Here is a 17,963-nt window from a genome sequence, read left to right as displayed (position 1 = left end):
CAACTGCGGATCTGAAGTGGGGGTGACCTGAGTGTCCATTTGGGCAATTAATGCTCCTCCGGCGGTGCCAGCAAACTGCACCGAGGTGAATCCACCGGGGTTTGTTGTGGTCGCTCCAGTTGAGCAGAGCCGTATTCACATCTGGCTCGGTTCCCTGGATGGCTGCGGGCTTTGGCCGCCGCGGTCAGCCCCAGCTCGCGGTGCCGGGCGGCTCCGTGCTGCGGCTGTGGCTCTGACCGGCGGCGCTGGCCCGCCGGCGCCCCGCGCTGCCGCGGCTCCGTGTGCCCAGCGCCGCCAGGGGAGCGGAGATGGGTGAACACCTGCAGCCTGGCCGGACTGTGGTCGTTGGTTCGGAGGGTTTTCCGGGTCGGAAGTGTTGTTTGCTGCCCAGACCTGCCTGTGTGGGCGTGGGGGCTGCCCGGCTGCTTCCCCAACACAAATAATGCAGAACATGTGTGTGTTTGGGGGTGTGGGGGTTCACAGGGGCAGAGGAGAAGTCGGATGTGCAGCACCCAGCCTGCAGACTGTTAACATCTGAGAGCCTTTCAGTGCTTTCTTACCAGGGGTTTAACGCTGCTGTTGCCTCCCTGCTGGAGCTGTGAGCGGTTCCCTGGCACCTGCCCTGTGTTTCACTGCAGCTCTATGGGGTAAAAGCTCAGGTGGGCAATGTGCCCCACTGAGCCTGCTGTGGCGTGACGGAACACGGCCCCGGGGCGGCAGGATTGCAGATCCCTCCCAGGAACGCGGCTCCAGGATGGCGAGATTGCAGAGCTGTCCCTGGGAACACGGCCCTGGGACGGTGGGCTTGCAGGTTCATCCAAGGAACATGGCCCTGGGGTGGTGGGATTGCAGATCCAGCCCTGGGAACACGGCCCTGGGATGGCAGGATTGCAGCTTCATCCAAGGAACATGGCCCTGGGATGGTGGGATTGCAGATCCATCCCAGGAACATGCACATGGCTGAAGCAAAACAAGAAGCCATTATGCCGGATGCTAACGTGCATTTTAATGGACAGCGCGGAGGTTCCTCCCGCGCCAGCTGGCTCTGCGCTGGCTGCCGCTCGCCCGCCCGCTGTGGTTAGTCACCGCGGCTCCTGTAGTGGTGCACGTGCGCCAGGATCCAGGCCGTGGGCCCCAGGAAGCACACGAACATGGCGGAGAGCGCGATGACCTGTTCCTGCGGCGGGGAGAGACAAGGATGGTGCTTTCGCAGCCCCAGGGCGTCTGTGGAAACGTGTCAGCGGTTCACGTTGAACACGGACCAAAGATCGCTTTCACCTTTTTCTAGATGAGGAAGGCTCTGCTTTCAAGCTGAGCAGCTTTCTAACCCTCCCCCTGTCAAAACTGCAGTAACAAGTGCCACCAAAGCTTTGCTGCGGTCAGCAGCGCCTGTCTGTGGTCTGTCCTCCCCCCAGCCTGCAGGGCTGGGACGGACACCGGGGGGCTGGCCTGGGGCAGCACGGTGGTGCCGCCGACACGCACCAGCCCCTCACTCCCGGGTTTGCTCCATCGCGCTTCCCGTCCCGGCCTGTGTGGGTAAATGGGAGCAGCCCATGGGTCCAAAAGCGGCCGTGCCGACTTTCAAATGACTTTGGGGTGTCAATTGCAGTCAGGAGCAGCCGGTTCTATTTCTGGTGCGCCCGGGCAGCACTTAACCCCTTGCACTGTCACCTTTCTTCTGCTTTTATTTGGCTGGAAAGAGTCTCCAGGCTCATGAAGCGTTTTGTTGCGGACCCCGGAGAGGCAGCCGGGGCTGAGCCCGCAGGCGCAGGGCGGGGGTGAAACCTGCCAGTGCTTCAGGGGAAAAGCTGCTTTCTCCAGCCGGGGGGTCCCGCAGCCGGGGCAGCTGCTGTCCCGGTGGGGACTGTCCCCAGCGGGAGGAATGACGCAGGACCCGCACCTGGCTCTGCTGGGGTGAGTGTCCCGTGGAAGGGGACAGGGCCCGGGTCTGTCCGTGTGCCGGCCTGGAGGGGCTGTCACCTCTCCCTGAGCTCAGCCCCCTGGGACAGCCCGGCCCGGGGGACCCTCAGCAGGTGCCCTGAACCCCGGGGGTGAAAAAAGGGGCTGAAGTAGCATCAGCTGGAAGCAGGAGCCCCAAGGGGAGAGTGGGGGTGCAGCCGCCTCTCCTCCTCCCTCTCCCCCTCCCCTTCTGTTTCAGCCCCAACAAGGCGGTTTGGCTGTGACACAGCGGGGTTCGTGTTCGTCCCCTCCCAGCAGCTGGGTCCCTCCAGCCCCAGGTACTCACGGCAGCAGAGAGGGGGTGCTCGGGCGGTTTGGAGGTGACCCCGGCCCGGGGGACGCGCGGGGTCCGCAGGGCGGTGACCAGCAGCCGAGCGGCCCCCTGGAAGCCCCTCATGGCGGTGGCAGCGTTGGTGTCACCGCGGCCGGGCTGCAGCTGCTGGGTTTGTCACCGCTGCCACCCTGGGCACCGGGCCCGTCGCCCGCGGGCACGGCCCAGGAAAGCCCTTAAAAGGCAGCGCTCTCCCTAATTGCTCGCTGCTTGTTGGTTTTTTAATAACCACCACTGTGTTCTGTTGTTTTCCCCCTGCAGCACCAGCTCCCCGCGCTGTGGGGTCACAAACCGTGTCCCAGGTGGGACCCTCTGTGCTGCTCTGCTGGAGAACCGACCTCTTCTCTGGGGCCGTTCAGAACGCGTGACCCTCAGAGCACAGGGTCCTGCGTCCAGGCTGCGCTGGGGGCAGCGAGCAGGACGGCGCTCGGGCGCCCGCGCCTTGTCCCGCTGCCCGCGCGCCCCCATGTGTGCACAGACCCAAACCCACGGGCTCCTTCTGTGCTGGCTGTCTGTCTGTCCAGCAGCCACGGCCTGTCCAGGTGCTGCAGGATCCGCAGACCGTGTCTGATGGCGTCTGGTGGTGTTCGATCCCGGGTCTCGCTGCTCTGACGGGGGGCGCTTGTCAGCGGGACGAACGGAGCCGTTCAGCCTCAACGCGCGTCCGCGGTGCTGAGTGACCCACTCGTGCTCTCCCTCGCGAGCGGCTCTGCGGGTTTGCCAGGTTCGCAGGGGCTGCCGAGCCCTCCGTCCCGGCGCTGGGGTCGCTGCCTCCTGCCATCGCGCTGCTCGCAGCTCCCGGGTTGCGTCCAGCTCTCCTGCGGGATGAACCCGGGTCTTGTCTTTGGACGGAGCTCGGAGCCGTTTTCCCAGAACAGCTGTCTCAGAAAGGTGTGGGTTTTACCTTAGAAAGGGCGCGATGTGCTGCACAGACCGTGACTGGTCAAATGCGTGTTTATGGACCGGAGCTGACTGCTCGAGTGCAAAAGCAGTGACGAGTCCTCTTGCCCGTACCTGCTGCCAGCAACGGGCTTTCCAGGGCTTTCCCCCGTGGTGACCTCTCTCTCTTACGCTGGTCGGGGCAGCTGTGAAAGGCTCGATTGTGTTTGCTCCGAATGGGAGGAGAATGACCCTGTTGTGGAGGAATAAAGCAAATTTTGTTTTGGCCAGGAGCTAAGGGACAATTAAAGTGTCTGGGAACCTGGAGGAGCAGCTGGTGCTGGGGGACAGGTGTGGTTCATGGATTTCCCCTGAAATTCTGAGAGAAACTCATGCCCTGCCTCACCCGTGAGAAAACGGTGCGGTGCGGGTGGGAAGGTAGAAATGCCGCCGGGAGCTCCGCTGGGAAAGCTGCGGCAGAGCTGCGGGAGGCTGGGACTGCTGGGGAAGGGCTTTTCCGCAGAGGAGTGTTCCAGCGTCCCGCTGGCGCAGCAGAGCCGGTGCTGCGGGTCGGCGGGCGGGGGCGCTCCCCGGTGTGCGGAGGGTCCGTTTGCACGCCGGAGCCGGGACGGGGTCTCTGCTCTGGGGCGCGGGGAGCCCGCTGCTCCCGGCGGGTCCCCCGGCGGGTCCCCGGCTCAGCGCTCACCCAGAGCAGCTGCTGCTCGTGAGGAGCAGGATCCTCTCATTGGGAAAGGAGAGGTGGGAACCGGCTTTGGGGCTCTGAACGCCTGGTTTCGGTCTGTTCTGCCCAGAGCGAGCCGTGGCACAGCCGCGCTCTTCTCCCTGGACACCAACACCCGTGGCGCTGTGTTTGGGGGGGAGCGGCGGTGCCGCGGAGGGGCCGTCGCTCCCCGGGCGGGGTGCGGGGTGAACGCTGGCCGGTGCGGGACCCGCCGCCGAGCAGCCGCAGCTCCGCACCAGGGCTGCTGCCCTCCCGGGTGGCCCTTCGGTGACAAATCACCGCAAACGGTTTTCTGTCTCGGCGCCCGTTCCCGGGGCAGCGCGGGTTGCTGTGCGGGCGCGGAGCCCGCGGCAGCGGCGCAGGGTGACGGCTTTCTTAAGGACGGGGAGAAAAAAGTGATTTCCTTCCTTCTGTCTCCATTGGGCAACTTCCGTCCCAGCGGCACGGCCGGAGCCCGGCTCAGCCCCAGCCTGGCCCGGCCCCAGCTCGGCTCAGCCCCACACCCAAGGCAAGAGCGGATTTCCCCACTTTCCGCAACCCGGGGTTTGTTATTTTATTGGTTTTAAACTTTCCTGAAGGCGGGTGGAGGGTTTTTCTCACATTTCACCCGTGGGCACCGCCTGACGAGAGCAGCCGCTGCCGTGGGGACGCTGGGGATCCGCGTGATCTGCGTCCCCGCTGGCTTTGCAGCGCCTTGCGAGCCCCGTGCTGCCTCAGTTTCACTGTTTCTGGGCTGGTTTAGTGCTCAGCATTGCCAGGCACTGCTACAGCTGCCTTCTCTAAGGTGCTCTACGTGCGTGTATGTTTTTAACAGATACGTTTATATGTCATGTATAAATATCTCTTTGTATGTTTATATACATGGATGAACTAAACAGCGGGTACCGCAGCAGGGCAGGAGCTGAGGCTGGCGGGGGGCCGGGAGTGTGGTGCAGAGAGTGGATGTGGAGCCGCTGAGGCCACAGCAGAGGATCCAGTGTTGGGGGGGAAGGCGGGTGGGGGGAAGGCGGCCGTGCTGTGCTGGGGGCGCTGGGGAGCTCCCGTCACGGGCCGGGGGACAGGAGGGGAGCGGGGAGCTGGAGAAGCGACCTTGGCCGTCCAGCCCTTGCAGCCGCCTCCGTCGTTTTGGTTCCGCAGGTGGGTTGGTGACATGGCCGACGTCAGCGGGGACCCCGCGGTGTTCACCGCCACGGCCCTGCCCGCCGACCCGCGGCTGCTGCCCACGCTGACCAACGCCTGCCTGGGCACGCGGCTCTACCGAGACGTCCTGCACCTCAACGGCGTCTACAACGGGGCGGTGGGGGACACGCACCGCGCCGGCGTCCCCAGCCCCCTCAACGTCAGGATGGGGCTGCCCGGGGACCACGCGGCCGAGACCTTCACCCTGGACACGCGGACGGGTGCGTGCACGGCGGGCAGGTCCCGTCCCAGCGCCCCCTCCCGCAGCTGCATCTCGGCCCCCTGCCGCTCTTCAGCTGCTGGGGACCCTCTGCTAGACACTAAAAGGCTCTTCGCCTGTGTCGCGTCCTCCACGAGGTCCCATCTTCCTTCTCCCCATGCTCTGTGTACCTGTGGGCTGTTCTGCTGAAGTTGTGCTGGAGCAAGTGGAAAATTCCCCTTTCTTGTGAGAATCAGCGCGATTTTCAGACTGTCTCTCGATCCCTGCTGCAGCCGGGCTCGGCAAACGCTGTTTAATCACGAAGCCTGATAAAATGTTTTATAACACAAACAATTCCTTGGCTGCTTGAGCAGATTCAGGGTGTTAACAGTGTTATCAGGCAAAAGCTGTGCTTGGACCTGGACCTGGGAATGTGGTTCCTTTGCCAGCGGGAACCAGTAGACAGGGCAGAATGGGAATCTGGGGCAGGAATGGGAGTGTGGGGCAGAACACGGGGCCCGGGTGGTTCCAGAGTCTGATGTGTCCCCTGTGCCTGCAGGAACCTTCAGCCACGTGCTGCAGGCGGCGGACTGCACGGCCACCCAGCAGCTCTACGCTCACCACTCCCTCGTCCACCTCATGGCCTTCAGCATCACCATCCGGCGCTCGGCTCGCGCCACCCACCCCATCACGGTCCAGCTCCAGACGCCTTTCGTGCCGCAGAGCCAGGACTTGGACCTGAAACGCGGACCAGACTTCCAGGGGGCACAGTGAGTCTGGGCCGGGGGGCCTTGCCCTGAGTTCGCCCGCCGTGGGCTGGTGCGAGCCGCCCTGCTCGGCGGCAGGGAGCACACGGCACGGGTATGGCGAGGGCTGGAGCACCGCGGTACGCAGCGCGGGGGTGCGCGGAGCTGCTGCTGCCCGGCAGGTGTCTCAAAAACCAGAACCAAGTACGGAAACATTTCTGTTAGTTGTAGCTCCAGCATTATTACTTAGACCGGCATGTAAAAGAGCAACAAAGGCCACAGGGGCTGGATGTGATTACAGAGAAATGAGTTTGCAGAAGGTCGCCTCTAGCGATGGCTACTGGGGCTGGGGACCAGCTGCACCCAGTTCCTGTCTCCTGTGCCATGGGGTGGGACGGCAGCGGAGCCGCAGCCTGGGGACAAGGCAGCCCCGTCCTCGGCGGGAGCGGAGCCCGGTGCTGGGCTGCTGGGACGTCCCCCGCATGGGGACACGCGCGAGTCCCGGCTCCCTGTCCCCATTGCTGTCTCCTCCAGCTACGTCTACGGGCAGACGCTGGTTCCCGAGGTGCCGGGGGGGCCGCGTCCCACCGTGCACATGCTCTGGACGCCGGTGCCCCGCGCGCTGACGCTGCCCGAGGGGGAGCGGGAGCGGTGCTGGCAGTTCCTGACGGCCGTGGCCGACAGCCGGGAGGAGGCCGAGCGGAGCTGGGGCGCAGGGCTGGCCCTGGCGGCCGCGGGGGCCCTGCACGCCGCGCACGTCCAGGCCTGGGCCACGCGGTGGGACGGCTGCGGCGTGGAGCTGGACGGGCCCCTGGCCCTCAGGAAAGCCCTCCGGGGAGCACTCTACTACCTGCTGAGCGCCATCCCCCCCCAGGGCAGCCCCAGCTTCCCCTTCCATGGCATCAGCCCCGGCGGCTTGTCCAACGGCACCCGGGGCGAGGACTATTGGGGACACGTCTTCTGGGACCAGGTGCGTGGGGGCCTGGGCGCTTTGTGCATGGGGAGAGGGCTCGGGGGGGGCTGCTGGGTCTCCTGCTCAGCCCGGGCAGGGACGGCTCAGCACCAGCCTCTCGCTGGGACCATCCTCCTGCTCCTGCCGTGTCACCTGCGCAGCCGCGGCTCCATCCTGGGGCTGCGCTCTCAATGGATGCAAAACCCAACGGGAACTGGATGCCGGAGCTGCTGCGTGGGGTGAGGGGCCGGGACAGCCCCCCCGGCGGCGCGGGCTGGGGCTGGTGGTCGGGATGCTCGCCAAGGGGCTTCTGCAGCCAGCACGGGGCATGGCCACCAACCTGCGGCCACTTCAGACAGGGCGGGCTGGGGCCTGCCCTCCTCCGCCAGCCCCGGTGCCGCGGGCCAGCCCCGCTGTGCCTGCACCGAGGAAACAACAGAAGTGTTTTCTGTGACGGGCACATCCAGCTTTTCAGCATAGGTTTGGTGTGAACTCGATGAGCTGGGTGGGCTGGGAGCATTTGGGTGCCCCACCAGCCCACCCCACCATCTCACCATCTTGGCTGTTCCCAGGACACCTGGATGTTCCCCAACATTCTGCTGTTTTACCCCGAAGCCGCCCGCGCCATCCTGGAGTACCGGATCCGCCGGCTGGAGGGAGCCTTGCACAACGCGCGGGAGCAAGGCTACGAGGTGAGGACGGCGCTGGGCTGAGGACGGTGCCACCCAGCTGCGCCACCCGGGACACTGGGCTTTGCTCTGCTCGCGGGCGCTGGTTGCGGCTGAGGCTGTGAGCAGCACGGTGGGCTGGGGACGTCATCTCAAGATGATGCGCTGAGTTCCTCGGGGATGGCTCCTCCTGGCAGGGTGCGAAGTTCCCTTGGGAAAGTGCGGCCACGGGCCGGGAAGTCTGTCCCGAGGAGATCTATGGAGCCCAGGAAATTCACATCACCGGGGACGTCCTGATGGCCTTTGAGCAGTATTATTGCACCACTCAGGTAAGGGCACTGCGCGCCACCCGGACGGCCCGGTGGCACTGCCTGCAGGGCCCCTGCTGACTGTCCTGTCCCTTCCCAGAGAAACTCTGCTGTTGTCTGCTCCGGCCAGAGCTGCTGGTGCCACCCCGGGGTCTCTTCAGCCCTGTCTTCTCTGTCCTTGCTCCTCGTGGGCGGCTCAGCGTCCTGTTAGCTCAACCCAGGCCAGTCTTCTGACCTTTTCTCCTGCTACATCCGTCTCCCGGGAGCTCCTGTCCTGCTGGGCTTGGCTCTGGTGCAGTGTCCTCATGCTGTGCCTGTCCGTGGCTTTGTCCCGCTGCAGGACCAGCAGCTGTTTCGGGAGGGCGGCTGGGAGCTGGTGGCAGCCGCGGCTCAGTACTGGTGCAGCAGGATGGTGTGGAGCGAGGCGGAGCGGTGCTACCACATCACAGGTACTTGTGCAGCGCCGCACCCGCTGGTGGGGAAGGTTTGTGAGCAGAGGCTCCCGGCTCCTCCAGCCAGAGCGCGACAGGGCACCACAGGCTCTCCGGGCTCCTGCTCTCTGCAGCATCTCACAGGTGGTGGTTGGGTCCATGTGGACACGGGACAGGATGCTCAGCTCTCTTCCAATACCCCAGTATTGCTGGTTTTCCTCTCAGGCCCTCGCTGCTCACAGGACACCCCTAAATGTCCCCTTCAGTGGGGTATGAGCTGATGCCGCACGCGTTGGTGCCCTCAGGGCTGCTGCTGTGAGTGGCCCAATGGCTTGGAAGGCTGGGTGGCTCGGGGCCGCCCTGGCGGAGCAGCGCGGGGGTGCCGCGGGGTGGCTGCTGCCCGTGCGCCCGAGCTGCGACCAGCTTGGTTCTGCTTCACCAGCCCCACCGGTGTTCTGCTGAGCGCTGCACCCGGGCGCCCTCAGGACCCCACCGGAGCAGAGGGGCAGAGCCTCACCCGTGGGTGGGCGTCACCGCGACGGGGGGGCTTCCGTGTCCCGCCCGAGGGCGAGGGGGGGCACAGAGCAGCGCCAGCCGACCGTGCCGCTGTCTGGAGCGTCCCCTTCCCCTCCCCGCAGGCGTCATGCCCCCAGACGAGTACCACAAGCGGGTTGACAACTCTGCGTACACCAACGCCGTGGCCCAGCGGAGGTAACGTGGTGAAGCACCGGCCCGTCTCTCGTCTGTCCCGCCTCGCCGGCGGGCTGGGGACGCGCCTTTCCTCCCTTCGCACCTCTCTGAGCCGTGGGCGGCCCGTGGCGGCTCCTCTGCCCCGTCCCAGGCGTCCACGTGAGCCTGAGGGGGGTTCCACTTCTCAGGAGGGTTCCCCTCCCTGCGCTGCGTGGGTCGTCTGTACAATTAGCCCGCTGGAGACATCTAAAGCTCCAGCGCTGAAAGCTGTCACCGCGGGCTCGCGCTGTGACCCGTGCTCTTTCAGAGCAGCTGTTTCTTGGCAGTTCTGGCTCAGTCAGTTCTTTCTGTTCCTTTTCTTCTCTTCCCCTCTGAGGGTCACAGGTGCCCGTGCCTGACACAAGCCATTGTTCCTCGCTCCTTTGCAGCTTAAATTTTGCAGCTGACGTTGCCCGGGACTTCTTGATCCCCGTGCCAGAGGAATGGGTGGACTGTGCCAAGAAAGTCAAAGTGCCCTTTGATGCGGAGAAGCAATATCACCCCGAGTACGACGGGTACAGCCCAGGTGAGCGGGGGCAGCAGCTGCTCCCAGCGGAAGTTCCCAGCTCGGTGTCCCCTTCCTCGCGGCTCAGGGCAGGTGCGTGGCATCCTGGGGGCTGTTCCTCTGCACCCGCGGCTCAGGTGACACCAGCTGGGTGCCCCCATGGCTGTGTCGGTGTCCTGCCTCCGCAAACCTCGAGCTGCCGTTCTGCTGTGCCTTTGGCCAGGCAGTGACGGGTTGTCCTCCCTGCGGTTCCGCTGCCTTCCCGTTGATGTGACATCAGTTGTTGTCAGCGGGGTTCTACTTGGGTTGGGTTTGTGGCTGTGTGGACAGTCTGCCAGCTCCTGGCATGCGTGCCCTGAGCGACCCTCCCCAGGAGAGCCCGTCAAACAAGCCGACGTTGTCCTGCTGGGCTTCCCGCTGATGCACCCCATGAGCCCCGACGTCCGGAGAAACGACCTGGAGATGTACGAGCCCGTCACCGCGCGGGACGGGCCGGCCATGACCTGGGTGAGGAGGGGACAAAGCCTGGGGTGGGATCGACCCGCGACGGCGTCGTTTCCATCCCAGCTGGTCACTGCCAGCCCCGCCAGCGGGCACGGTCTGACCTGCTCTGAGGCACAGGGGCAGCGCAGAGCTGGAGGTGGGCGCTGAAGGCGTCTGCGCTGGGTCGGAAGATGCCGGTTGTGTTGCCACTCTGACGGTTCTGCTGTGTGGTCACCCTGGGGACACAGCAGCGGGTGAAGGGACCGTGCTCTCTCCTGCAGAGCATGTTTGCGGTGGGCTGGCTGGAGCTGAAGGAGCTGCAGAGAGCCCACAGCCAACTCAACAAGTGCTTCAGCAACATCACCGAGCCCTTCAAGGTCAGCTGCGTGTCGCGGTTGCTTCCCCGTGACAAAAGCCTCTTGTTTCTGTCTCACCTGATCCCCAGTAGGTCCCACCACACTGAGACATCCCTGGGGCTGGAGCCTGTGCCGACTGCCCTTGCGGTCACCAGGGCCCGGGCTGTTGTACTGAGCAAGGCAATCACACGCTGTCTCTTCTCTGTGAGCTCCCAAAGAGCAGGAAAATCTGCTCCCTGCCTGGGCTGGCACGGGGATGGAGACGATGCTCAGAGACCCACCAGAGCCCACCCACCGCCCCACACCAGCACGGGCAGGGGACACGGCCATTGCAACCCCACAGACACGTGACAATGACAAACATTCTCAGCCCCACGTGCCTGTACGAAGGGTCCCAGTGCCACCACTGAGGCGTTTCTGTATCTCGCTGGAGCAGATCTGGGTGGAGAATGCGGACGGGTCGGGAGCTGTGAACTTCCTGACGGGGATGGGCGGATTCCTGCAAGCCATCCTCTTCGGCTGCACGGGCTTCAGGTGAGACCTTCCTTGTAGCTCCGTCTGTAAGCGGCCGCGTCACTTGAAACTTGACTGGTTAGCTGGAGCAACATGGTTTTACTCATGAGAAAGAAAGGAACCTGCAGCACCCAGAACATCCCCCGGAGCTTCTGCCAGGTGACAAACAAACAGGGACACTAATGGTCGTGGGTGAACTGTGGCTATTGGAGCAGCTGGTCACTGGTGGAGTTTCAGAAGTGGAAAAGCTCTGGTCCGTTTCTCCTCCTGCTCAGTCAGTGTTGTAAGCTATTGGCTTCTACTGGAGTCAAAGCTGCGCCAGCCCCGGGCACCCTCAGTGACGAGGGACATCTCTGTGTGACCTCAGGACAGGTAGCCAGCACCGTTTTTATGTTGGTGTATCAAACACATCCAGACCTGCCCGTTCTGTAGGTGGTCGCAGCTTTGGTTTCTTTACTAAGTGTGAATGAAGCTTAAAGACTGATCCACCGATGGTGTTGGCCTTTTGGTGAACTGATTGAAGAGAAAGGCCGTATGGTCGCCTCGCAGGCAGATACGAGGCCGGTTCCTATACGTGATACACTGCGGTCCTTCTGCAGGGACCTTTGTCACTGCAGACCTCGGTCCCCTGCACCGCGCTGAGCTGCCATAGGGCTGTTCCCCTTCAAAGACGGGAAGCAGGTGTGGAACAGGTCACTTGGTGAGACGGTTGCGTGTTTGGGAAGCTCCGTGTCCCGCGCTGAGCGGGGCTGTGACAGCAGCCCGTGCCCTCGGGCGGCGCGCAGGACGCGCCCCGCGCAGCAGCCGGCGCACAGTGGGTCTGCGGGCTCTGTGTGAGCTCGGCTGGCGGGGCCGCACTGCTAAAATAGCTTAGAAGAGAACATTCTGCTGTTCGTGTAATATAATTTTAAAGCTGTGTCTCGTACCCAAAGCAGCCGCGTGGTTTCCACCCTGAAGTAACAGCCTCTTGAGCGTATTCTTAGTTTAACTGAGGATGGATCAGACTGACGATCCTTTTGATTTCCAGTGAACTCTCCCAGCACTAACTATGTGTTTTTACTCTGTGTGTGTGGTCAGGAACTGCTGAGAAACGCACCGGTTTCTTGTTGTGCCGGGGTGTGAGCGGCCGTGCTCCCGGCTGGCACCGCAGCCGCAGGTCCTGCGGAGCCCGAGGGTGTGCGGGCGCTGCGTGTGCGCCGGCTCGGGCTGCGCTGGGCACAGGCTCAAGCCACGGGCCGGGGCTCCAGCCAGCTTTCCCTGGGTGTTGGGGTGACGTTTACGGCCCCCGAGCCGGGCGCTTACTCTGACGCTGGGGCTCTCCGGGCTCTGGAGCGGAGTCCTCTGGTCTGGTGAGCTCAGCAGGCTGGAGATGAGGGCCCAGATCTCTCTCTTGTTGAGACTAGAGTAGGAGATAACAGTGACCGTTGTCTTTGTTCATCCAAAGCTAAAACACGCAGAGGGGCTCTGACTTTGGGTAAGGGCTCGGAGAAGGGATTCAAACTGTTTGCTTTATTTTTCTCTTTTGGAGAAGGAGCACCTAGAGCAGTGCTGAGTTTAAAGCCCTTTAAAGTCCTTTGTGGCCACTTCATCCGCCCGCTGAGCTGCTCCTGCCTTTCCAGGATCACCAGGTCCAGCCTGCGCTTCGACCCGGCCTTTCCCCCGGACATCCACGGGCTGACGGTCACCGGCGTCTCCTACCTGGGCAACAAGCTGCAGTTCAGCATCGCCAGGGGACAGACCAGCATCCGAGTGAGCGCGCGCGCCCGGGAGCCCCCGGCGTGTCCCCTGGAAGCCGTGCTGGAGGCGTCGGGGCAGCGCTGGCCCCTGCGGGAAGGTGCGCTGTCACCCCGCCTCCGCTCCCCAGAGCCCCCGCCGTCTGCGGGGACCCCACCGCGGCTCTCACGCGGGCGGTTGCTGTTGCAGGGCAGAGCGTCTCCTTCCCCACGGCGGCCGGCTGGATTCAGAGGGTGTCTGCTGAGACACCCTAAACCTGGGCTGAGTCGGGTTTAACAGCAGGAACGGGCTGCAGAGCGGCTGTCGACGGGGGGAGGTAACCGCGGGGTGGGGGTCCCCGGCTGTGCCACAAGCCCCCCACCCCGTGGGGCTGTGTGTGCTTTTTCTTTTGAGTTATTTGGTGTATAACATCCCGATCGTGGTTTTACCCCCTTATCTACGTTATCTTCTCTCTTTCCAAGCAGTTTTGAGTTAAAGCCCTTCTGGCAGGCAGCCTTGGCACCAGTTGTCGTTAGCGTCACCTCACACACTGACAAGTGCAGTGTTCCTCTGGGGCCTGAGCCCCCTCCAGCTCAGTAGCAGAAGCTGTGCCTTGTGTCCTCTTATGGCGGTTTTGGTGCCCATGTACACCTGCAAATGGGGCATGTGGTGCCCAGACCCAGCTCTGCACCCCGCAGCACGTGGTACCCAAACCCAGCTCTGCACCCCGCAGCACATGGTACCCAAACCCAGCTCTGCACCCTGCAGCATGTGGTGCCCAGACCCAGCTCTGCACCCTGCAGCATGTGGTGCCCAGACCCAGCTCTGCACCCCGCAGCACATGGTACCCAAACCCAGCTCTGCACCCCGCAGCATGTGGTGCCCAGACCCAGCTCTGCACCCCTCAGCACCCCCCTGCTGCGTCCCCTCTGGGGCCGTTTGGTGCCCCCTTTCCCCCCTGCCTGTGCCAGAACAGCCCTGGGTGGCAGTGCAGGGGGGTCCAGGGCGTTCCCTGTCCCCCCCGGCAAACCCCAGGAATTTGGGCTGGATCCCCACAGTTTATAAAAAGCCCGTGGCCGGCAGCATGTGGAAACGCTTAGGGAAGGAGTCGGAGCTATTCCCCTTCCTTATAATTATTCTGGCTGTCCCGCTGCCTCGTCAAACCCCTAATTAGCAGTGCTTCTCAGCAGCAGGGCAGGACAGACAGACCCTCTGGCCCCTCGCCCCACCAGAGCAGCCCTGGGCGCTGCACCAGGACGGTGGGGATAAAGCCGGGCTCTGGGCCAGGTCCCAGGCTGCATTAAACGGTGTTTCCCCCCCCAAAAGGCATCCTTTTGGTCCAGTTGCCAAAATGAGCCGGCTCTGGCCTGGGGAGAGCCAGCATAGCACAGGGAGGTTGTGTCCCTGCTTGTCCCCTCTGTCCTTGCCTGGGACCTGCTGGGGGACTTCTGTGTTCCTGCAGTGGGTTTGCAGGTCTCAGCTCCCCTTGGGGATGAGATCTCATCTGCCCAAGTGTGTCCCCATGGGGCCAAGAAGCTTCTCCCCCACAGGGGTGGGGGCCCCTGAGGGCCTGGGGCTGTTTTAGGAGATTATTGCTTCTCCCGGCTGCAAAAAGCACCATCAGAGCAAAATAATCTGTATTTAAATTGTCCCCTTAGCACCCCCCTGCCCTGCACAGACATACAGGAGGCTGGCAGCAGGTGAAACTGTTTAATGATTTAAATAGAAATCGCCAGGGCTGCGGGATGCCGTGCCGCACATCTGGGGATGCTGTGCCGCACATCTGGGGAGGCTGTACTGCACATCTGGGGATGCCGTGCCACACATCTGGGGATGCTGTGCTGCACATCTGGGGATGCCGTGCTCAATATCTGAGGATGCTGTGCTCAATATCTGAGGATGCTGTGCTGCACATCGGACAAAGGGAAGTAAAACCCTGGGGCAAACACCAATTATCCAGCTGCCCAAAGCAGCCGGGGGGTGTTGGGCACCATGGGAAAGGGGGTGCAGGAACGGGAGGGGCAGGAGAAGCCTGGGGGCTGCATCCCCCACACACGCTGCCCGGCAGGTGTCAGAGCTTGTGGCCATGGGTGGGTCGTGCTGGGCCAGTGGCCGCTCTGGGGGGGCCACCGGCCCCGCGGAGGAGTTTCTGCAAGCCCTTGGCCCGCCGCTCACTTGTCCTCGTCGTTGCTCCCGCCGAGCTGGTAGGTGAAGAAGCCGACGGAGTCGTGTGCCAGCTGGGCCAGGTGGATGACGCCGGTGACGGCCAGCGCGGCCAGCGCCAGCGGCAGCAGCACGCTCCCGGCCGTGGCCAGCGCGTTGTAGCACCGGGCCCTGGAGCTGAACTGCCGGGCGGCTTCCACGTCCCCGGCCGCTCTGCGGTCCCGCGCCTGCAAGAGCCGAGAGCGGGGGCGGCGGTGACCAGGCTGCCCATGTCCCCTCCTCATGTCCCCTCTCCATGTCCCCTCCCCGTGTCCCCCCAGCACAGCCCCCTCACAGCCTTTAGCCCTTAGTGCCACGGGGCCAGTGGCTCCCTGCCAGGCAAGGGGGTGGCTGTCTGTCCATCTCAGCCCTCTGTCTGTCCATCCCAGCCCACCCGCCGGCTCCACGTGCCCCTGCTCCCCCAGCCCCACGTCTTAGCTGCCGGGTTTTTCCCTTCTGCCCCCCCTGCTGCTCTGGGAGCCTCGCTGGCTCAGCCCTCTCCTTCCCCACCCCTCCGCCCGCTCCGCTCCGGCCGCAGCTGCTCCTGCCGGGGGCAGGTGGAGGGGCCGGGGGCACCGCAGCCCCCCAGCACCTTCTGGGGAGATGGGGTTGGTCCCAGGTGGTGACAGCCCTGGGGGGGAGGCTGTGCTCAGCTAGAGGGGTCTCACAGCCTCGCTGATGGGTGGTAGGGAACACAGGGGGACTTTGCCAGGAGATGGTGTCACCTGCCACCAACCTTCCTTGGGAAGGCGTTGGGCTGCTGTCCCCCCTCCCAGGAGCGGGGTGCTCTGTGCCTGCTCAGGACAGTGCCTCCATTTCAGCTGCTCCGTGGCTCCTCGGGACGTCCATCCCATGGCATCGGTGTGGGGAGGGCTCCCGGGTGACCCCAGACATTCCCGCTCCCCCATCCCCACTGGGAACCCCACGATCCCCACCCAGCTCGGCGCCTGTACCTTGACGGAGAAGGCGAGCGCCACGAAGCCCAGGCAGCAGAAGTTCATGTAGATGGTGTTGAAGATGGACCAGACGAGGTGGTCGCGGGGCGGTGGGGGGACGGGGTTGGCAGGGGACGACCCCCGCTTGTGGTCCTCCCGCGGGTAGGAGGTGTCCATGGCCACGCAGAGCGGCACCCCCCGGCTCTCCTGCCGCACCAGCCTGGCTGGGGCGCGCGGGGCAGCCCCGTTATATAGCGCTCGCCCGTGGCATGGCCTCGGCCCCTCTATATATAACCTGGGCAAATTACAGCCCTCCAGAGCTGCGGTTGTCAGGCGGGCTTGGCTGGGAGCTGGAGAAACTAGTGGGTTTGCCAGCCTGTGGGATGTTTCTGTCCAGCCCTTCTCCAGCACGGGGGGCACAGGCGGCTCTGCAGGGAGGGGCTGAGCGCGCCGGGAGCACCGAGCCACGGGTGACTTTGAAACCCGGTGCCCGTCACCAAGACACGGCCCCTGGGTACCGGGATCTGCCCCCGCTCTGGCTCGCACCGACACCTCCACCCCGTCCCTCCTGGTGGCCTCGGCGGGGAGGATCCTCGTTTGCAGCGCGTTCGGGCTGCCGGGTGCATTAAATGGGAACTGAATAACCACATGTAGGAGCGCTGCTTCTCCAGGGTTCTTGCGGTGAAAGCGGAGGGGCTGTGTGGCGGGACGGGCTGTGTGTGGCCAGAAAAACAGGGGGGATCACTTTTTCTTTCTTTCTTCTGCCAAGCCTAAGCTTTTAGGGAGAAACTCGTGTGGGATCTGGGCTGGCAGCGCTCTGCGCCGCAGGGCGGATGGAGGCGCTGAGCTGCACAAGGACCCTCTTCTCCTTCCCCGCTGGGAATAAAGCGACAGGTGAGGGGTTTTGGCAGGACAAGCTTTATTGGTGGCAACGGTGACCTACACATGTCACCACTCCGTGAAGCCCAGCAGCTCCCCGTGCCCCAGCAGAGACAAGAGGGGGCTGTGCCCCATGTCCCAGCCTGGCCCACCCCTCCATGTGCTGGACACCCCGGGGTGCAGCAGTGGGGACCCTGCACCACACACCCACAGTGGGGACGCTCGGCGGGGGGGCGGCAAGCGGGCTGGTGGCCAGGTGGCTGTCAGGTGACGGTGATGGTGACTGCGATGACCGCGATGATGGTGAGCACCACGCCGGCCACCAGCAGCAGGGAGCAGATGATGTTCAGCACCCTGGCGTGGGCACCGTGCTGCCGGGCACCCTCCAGGTCCCCCAGCACCTTGCAGTCACGGGCCTGGGGGGGCCAGGGAGAGCTCAGCAAGGGAGGGAACTGGTTGGAGCCTCAGCATGGCAGGGGGGTGGCCACAGGATGGTGCTGGGACCTCAGGGATGCATCGCCCCGGGGCAGGGGGTGACAGCGCACTGCCTGCTCCCCTGACCCCAGTCCCGGCTCCCGCAGCCGGATGGACTGTGGGGATCGGTGGGTGCCAGGGCATGGTGGCATCGGGGGTGTCTGGGACAGGGGAGATTGGGTCTGGGGACCTGGCTTAGGGGAGAGGTCCAGGTTGGGTTGGGGGTGACCAGATTGGGGTGTCCCGGATCAGGAGACGGGTCTGGGGCGAGCTGGGGTGGGAGGCGCACAGGGAGGTCCCGGGAGGGCACTGGCTCAGGGGGTCCCAAGCCGAGGGAACAGTCTGGGTCGGAGTGGGTCAGGGGTCCTGGGTGCTGCCTGGCCAGGGAAGGGGCCGGGTCGGGGGGTCCTCAGCTCAGGGCTGGTGTGGCAGGGGTTGGGTTGAGGGTCCCGGATCGGGGTTGTCTCTGGGGCCCGGGCTGGGCTGGGGGTCCCGGGAGGAGCCAGCTGGGGAGACGGGCCGCGTCGGGGGCACCGATCCCGGCGGGTGGGGGTCCCCGCTCCCCCCTCACCTTGATGGAGAAGACGAGCGCGGGGAAGCAGAGGCAGCCCAGGCAGGGCAGCACGTACCCCGCCAGCACGTTGAAGAGCGACCAGAGCACGTAGTCCCGGGGCTGCTCGGCGGGGCCGGCGGCGGGGGGCGCGCCCCGCCCGGGGGGCTGCAGCGGGATGGACACCTCGCCGTGCCGGGGCTTCATGGCCGGGACGCGGCGGCGCCGGA

General features: G+C 64.5%; 3 protein-coding genes across 3 annotated transcripts; 1 reads left to right on the top strand and 2 right to left on the bottom strand.

Annotated features, from left to right (window-relative positions):
* Positions 1-5,061: 5,061 nt before the first annotated feature.
* Positions 5,062-13,026, top strand: PGGHG (protein-glucosylgalactosylhydroxylysine glucosidase; the record flags this gene model as incomplete). Its single annotated transcript, XM_080345775.1, has 13 exons — positions 5,062-5,311; positions 5,849-6,059; positions 6,570-7,005; positions 7,560-7,679; positions 7,853-7,984; positions 8,304-8,412; positions 9,033-9,105; positions 9,513-9,649; positions 10,002-10,135; positions 10,393-10,488; positions 10,904-11,001; positions 12,600-12,814; positions 12,904-13,026. The coding sequence occupies 13 exons, from the start codon at positions 5,062-5,064 to the stop codon at positions 12,966-12,968; spliced, it is 2,076 nt and encodes a 691-aa protein (XP_080201901.1). The 3' UTR covers positions 12,969-13,026.
* Positions 13,027-14,864: 1,838 nt separating this feature from the next.
* On the bottom strand, positions 14,865-16,019 carry LOC308041188 (interferon-induced transmembrane protein 5-like; the record flags this gene model as incomplete). Its single annotated transcript, XM_080345711.1, has 2 exons — positions 15,849-16,019; positions 14,865-15,083 (listed from the first exon to the last, which is right to left on the bottom strand). The coding sequence occupies exons 1-2, from the start codon at positions 16,005-16,007 to the stop codon at positions 14,865-14,867; spliced, it is 378 nt and encodes a 125-aa protein (XP_080201837.1). The 5' UTR covers positions 16,008-16,019.
* Positions 16,020-16,972: 953 nt separating this feature from the next.
* Positions 16,973-17,940, bottom strand: LOC308040961 (dispanin subfamily A member 2b-like; the record flags this gene model as incomplete). The annotated part of the gene is made up of 2 exons (XM_080345339.1): positions 16,973-17,125; positions 17,755-17,940. 2 exons carry the CDS (start codon positions 17,938-17,940, stop codon positions 16,973-16,975), a joined length of 339 nt encoding a protein of 112 aa, XP_080201465.1.
* Between the last annotated feature and the right edge of the window lie 23 nt (positions 17,941-17,963).

Source organism: Nesoenas mayeri, assembly GCF_963082525.1.
Source record: "Nesoenas mayeri genome assembly, chromosome: 5".
In the NCBI taxonomy this organism is placed as follows: Eukaryota; Metazoa; Chordata; class Aves; order Columbiformes; family Columbidae; genus Nesoenas; species Nesoenas mayeri.
The sequence above is the reverse complement of the archived record's forward strand: the minus strand, read 5'-3'. Positions and strand labels throughout refer to the sequence as shown.